The sequence below is a fragment of the Anguilla rostrata genome, chromosome 17 (assembly GCF_018555375.3).
Source record: "Anguilla rostrata isolate EN2019 chromosome 17, ASM1855537v3, whole genome shotgun sequence".
Classification (NCBI taxonomy): domain Eukaryota; kingdom Metazoa; phylum Chordata; class Actinopteri; order Anguilliformes; family Anguillidae; genus Anguilla; species Anguilla rostrata.
The window spans coordinates 21,050,721-21,056,026 of NC_057949.1; the positions used below are offsets into that span (position 1 = coordinate 21,050,721).

Consider the following 5,306-nt stretch of genomic DNA (forward strand, 5'->3'; position numbering starts at 1 on the left):
TGTGTCTGTACTACAGATACTGACAGACCTCTCATCCACCACCACACTCTTCCTCTTCCTCTCTCCTTCCTCGTTATCATCATCACATTTTATCCTGCCTCTGCCCAGTCTCTATGGGCAACAAAGATATTTATTTATAAAGCATTTGTCCCACAGTGGATTCAAAGCACTGTCCAAATAAAACCAATATAGAGAGCGCTTGGACACTGAGGTCACAGCCTCTGGCAGTAATCAGCCAATCAGAGCTAAAGATGCCATCCAGGATATTCATGCTCTGGGAGTCCAGCAACCACAGCCTGGCGAGACGAGTTCGGCTAACGCAACTTTAGCTTCAGTCTTGAGTTCGGGCGTCCCGTCCTCCTGGCTCTACATGTTGCGCTGTTAAATTTTTATGGACTCCATCGTGCCGTTGAACAGATATGCCTGGGTGAGACTAAACTGCCTACTTCCTCCGCTAAAGCTCTCTGGTCTGTTCCCTCTCAACTCTTCCACATATGCAACGGGTCCTGAGCCAGCAGCACTTACTGCACATAAATCACACTTTACATATTATCTTTTTACAAAGCCAGACATGCACTGGGATAATTCAGGCTGCGTGCTGCTGTGCGCCCCATCGAGGAGTCAAACCTGCAACCTCTTAGTTACCAGAGTACCTCCTTAGCAGCAATACAACTCTGTCACCGAATTCTCACAAACCCCAAAAATCAACATTTTCATATGATGTTTGATAAGCAGAAATATATTTATTATTGAAACCATAAATATATAAATTATAGTCATTGTTATTCTATTCAAAGAAGGCCAGAAATAAACAAACAAAAAAAATTGAAAAAGCTTTAAAAAAGTAAAAATAAAAAATAAAAAAAAAGTTTAAAAGCTTAGCGACTGTATGGTTGACCGTGGCACTGGTCCCTGACAGAAAGACAAACCCCTTTCAGAAAAGTGTGAACGCAAACGATATGGACAAGGCAAATGGAGAAAGTTCTCTTTCCATCTTTAAAAATATAGCACCAATTACATCACTTTTACACTTCAATCGGCTGGGTCCTATCAACATTAAACAGCAGCAGGCATAGTTTTAGACAACACAATCAGTGTCACAGTAAAGACCCAGGAACACGCGCTGAGCCTCCAATCACAGGCCTCCGTCCCGACGGTTTTCACCAGACCTGCGGCAGCACCGTTTTCAAAAAGCAGAAACGCTCCCGCCCCGTCCCGCCCCGTCCCGCCCCGTCCCGCTCCGCCCCACAGACTCCCTCGGGCCCGTACGCGCGCGTTCAGGGTGGTGAGGTGGATTGTGGGAGTCGACAATAAAAGGGATTGGTTAACGTTTGTCGGTGGACGCGTGTCGATCCCACACCTGCTCGCTCGCCGTGAACTTGGAATTCGGGAACGCCCCTGGCCCACAATGTTGCCACTGGACTTAACCCCTGCCTTATCAGTAGCGTGTGTGTGTGTGTGTGTGTGTGTGTGACATCAAAGAGTGGTGGCTTACACAACACTCAGGCCCAGGCAGGGCTATGGGGCTCTGTGTGTGCCCGTTTATATGTCCCAAAGTCCAGTTCCTGGGAGACAACGACGCATACAACATAACAAAGCTGCAAAAAGCATGGAGTAAGATGGGTGAGCATATGTAGGTCTGTGTCTGAGTATATACACTACATACTGTGAGTGTGTGTGCGTGTGTGTGTGTGTTTGCATGCGTGTGTGTGTGCGTGTGTGTGTGTGTGTGAGTGTGTACGTGTAACATCAGTGTGGTTATCAATGTGAAACCCTGGTCTGTAATGCTGTGTGTGTGTAAGCTGTGTGTTCACATATCAAGGCCATCTCTCTAGATGTAAGCCCTGCTGTCCAGTGTGTTTGGGGGAGGATGAGCAGAGGCAGGGTGGTGTGTGGGGGGTGGGGGTGGGGCTGGAGACAGACTGACTAAAAGGGGACTGGCAAAATAAAAAGGGGGGGGGGGGTTGTAGACTCTCCTCTACTGATTCTCCAGGGAGAGCCCCACCGACTGCCTCACAAGCTGGGGGTCTCTCATTGGGTCAGTCTCAACGGCACATAATCCAAATATCCAGTTTGGCTTCTTTTCATTTTCGTTTCATTTCTTTCTTTAGATAAAATACATTACACCACAACAAAAGATAGAAAAAACATACATACTTCCTGCTTGAATATAAGTAAGCATAATATATATATATATTTAAATTTTCTTTACCAAAAATAAAGCATTTTACTTTTCTGTCGCACCCCCCAAATTCTTTGTGACATATTTCCAGCCGATATACAACATTTGATATTGTTTCAATACACTGTATAATAAGAAAACCAACAGCGAACTAGAAAACTGCGTTGTTGAACCGTGACCATCTCATACGTTCACTTTTGAGGGGACGATAAACCAAACAAAAAACAACTTAAAAAAAAAAATGTCATTCACGCTTATAAATAGTTTATTAGTAGCAATTACTGGGGCAGAGCGGACTTCCGCCTTCCTTAAACGCTTTGTACAAACTGACGTACATACAACCAACCGATAACAAAAATAACAGCTTACAAAAAAAAAAGGTGGATATAGGAGTTTTTTTTAAATCTATGAACAAAACAAAGCGAAATAAAATAAAATAAAATAAGCTCATCGTCCAAGCAAAAATCCAGTTCGTCGTGTTCCGGGAGGGCTCCACGGAGAAAGGCGGAAATGGAGAGAGAGAGAGAGAGAGAGAGAGAGAGAGAGAGAGAGGCGCCAAGTGGCACGCAAAAGGAAAAAAAAAAAGAAAAAAGAATGCCTGACGGTTCTGCTTCTGTTGCATGACAGTCGGTCCTGGAACGGCTCGGTGATCCAACCCAGTCTCGCTTCCACTCTTCCCCTCTCTCTCTCTCTCTCTCTCGCTATTTGACAGTGCAGTTAAAGGTCTACACCAAACCCGTGTGAATGCAGGACCAGCCCGGGTGACCCCAATGCCCCGTCTGTCCCTGAACCCCAGGAACCGTCCCTCTCCTGCCCCTCTAAGGACCTGTTTCCTCCAGACCAAACAAGCTGCACTCAGAGTCCTTCGTCGGCCATCTTCCTCAGTGTCCTTTGCACGGGGGGGATACTATTTTTCCGCAAATGTCATTTTTCGTTTGTTCGTTTTTTTTTGCAGTTAGTGGAAAGCAAATTCCTCCTCTGTCCTTCCTCTCATACGTCCAGAGCACCATCATCACCCTCATCGCCATGCCCACCCCTCCTCCTCATCGTCGTCATCAACGTTCGATTGATTGGGTCTGCTAAGCGTCGCAGACAAAGTCACTGGTAAGAAAGCACCTTTGGCATTTTTTTATCACTTGATTCTGTCTTTGATATTATTATTTAACTTTTAAAAAGGCAGCAGTTGGAGAGGGGTAAGGTCTTCCACCCCCCCACCCCACCCCACACTCGTGCAGAAGTCCCTTGTTCCAGCTCACCTCACGTCCGCTGCGAACGAAAAGGGGAGAACGAGGGATTAGACATCTGCGTCTCACACACACACACACACACACACACACCCACCTGCCAAAAAGATGCATACCCACTGCCACAGTTCAGTTTTCTGTGATTCATACCTGATTTCAACCCTCCCCCCAAACACACAAACACGCGCTCACACACACACATGCACACATGCACACGTGCACACACACACACACATGCACACGTGCACACACACACATATGAACACACTCTTAATCCCCACAACGCTCTTGCCTCCATCTGGAATTTTATCTGCAGTTATAATAGTATAAGTAAGTGATTAAATGGCAGCACATCATCCTGCCAGCATGATCAAGTGAACAGTGAGTATCAGTCGAGCCTCAGAGAGGTGAGAGAGCACATGGAGGGAGGGAGGCAGGGAGGGAGAGAGGGAAAGGGAGGGAGGGAAGGAGGGAGAAAGGGAAAGGGAGTGGGCCACGGATGGCCGGAGAGAGAGAGTAGGCGAGGTGAGGGAAGGGGGGGAGAAGAGAAAGAAACTGTGGAGGAAAACGCAGACAGTGCTAAGGAAGGACAACAGCGAGACAGAGAGAGAGAAAGGGAGCGAGAGACGGGGGGGGGAGGGGGGTGAGTTTGATTGATCATCAGTAATCCTCGCACTCCACACAGGATCAACGCAGGCACGCGCAGGCCAATTTGCGCACAGTTTCGGAACCCGGGATCAGGCATGCAGCCGCGCCGCGATTTGTGCTCATCTGACTCATCGATTCGGCGGGGCAGGCCCAGCGATTGGCGGCCTCCCCCATCGCCCTCGCGCCTGATTGGACGGACGAGGGCAATCGATTTATTGGGCCCGCCGTGCTAAAGTCCTACCTGCTCGCAGTCACAGGCCCGGGTGCACTTTAGATACACGTCCGTTTTACTACATCGCCAATAAATCCTTGTTGAACTTTGGCTTTTTGCGGCCTCTGTTTTTACCCCGGGCCCTACCGCGGCCTGCAAACACAAGTCGGAGGGAACGGGGGGAGGGGCAGGGTCAGCAGGAGGAAGCAGGGCTTTTTAAAAAAAATAAAAATAAAAAATAAAAAAGCAAAGAGACAAAAGAAAGAAAGAAGAACCTTTTCCCCTTTTCCCTGAGGCAGGGAAAAGCATTTGGGTCTGAAATGACACACTATAAATACTTCAGATGTCTTATCAGATCCCATCGCGCCCTTATCTCCTCCCGCCGGGGCCTTAGATCCAGGACCTGGGTTAACCTGCTGTCAGGACAGGTAGCCTTTGGACACCCCACAAACACGCACAATGGCCTCCAATACACATCAGCATTTACAGTCCCACATTTAAACTCCAACAGCTCATTTTACTGCTCACCGGCATTCACATTCCCCGAGTCTCACACACACACACTCACACACACACACACCCTCACACACACACTTTCTATAGCATGTGCTCTCCACATATACCCAGTTCACACACCGCTCCGCAGGTGTGGAGTAAAAAACGTGTGTGTGTGTGTGTGCATGCGTGCATGTTCGTGCATGCATGTGTGTGTGTGCATGCGTGCACAGGCCTTTACCTGTGTCTGCCTCCGTGTGCTCCACCAGGTGATGATGTGCGGTACACACGCACTCCAGGTGGTCCTCCAACCGCACCAGCACCTCCTTCAGCTTGGGCCTCCTCCGCACGTACTCCACCTTGGCCACCTGTGGGGACGGGGAGCGCCGGGTCAGACCAGGGAAAACACGCCGTCGCCACGGCGACATCCACATCTCAGACCGAGGCCGAAGACGAGGCTCAGACAGACGGGCGCTCACACGCTCAAACAGAGGCCCCAAACGCTCCTGCGCCTGCCCCAGCCGCT

General features: G+C 48.9%; 1 protein-coding gene across 1 annotated transcript in view; it reads right to left on the minus strand.

The window, feature by feature from the left end:
• Positions 1-723: 723 nt before the first annotated feature.
• LOC135243511 (platelet-derived growth factor subunit A-like) overlaps positions 724-5,306 on the minus strand; it is a 23,723-nt gene continuing 19,140 nt past the window's right edge. Inside the window, exons 5-6 of the mRNA XM_064315394.1 lie at positions 5,022-5,148; positions 724-3,448 (exon numbers count right to left, since the gene is read on the minus strand). Coding sequence (XP_064171464.1) covers positions 3,435-3,448; positions 5,022-5,148 — 141 coding nt within the window. The 3' untranslated portion in view covers positions 724-3,434. The remainder of the gene's footprint in view (positions 3,449-5,021; positions 5,149-5,306) is intronic.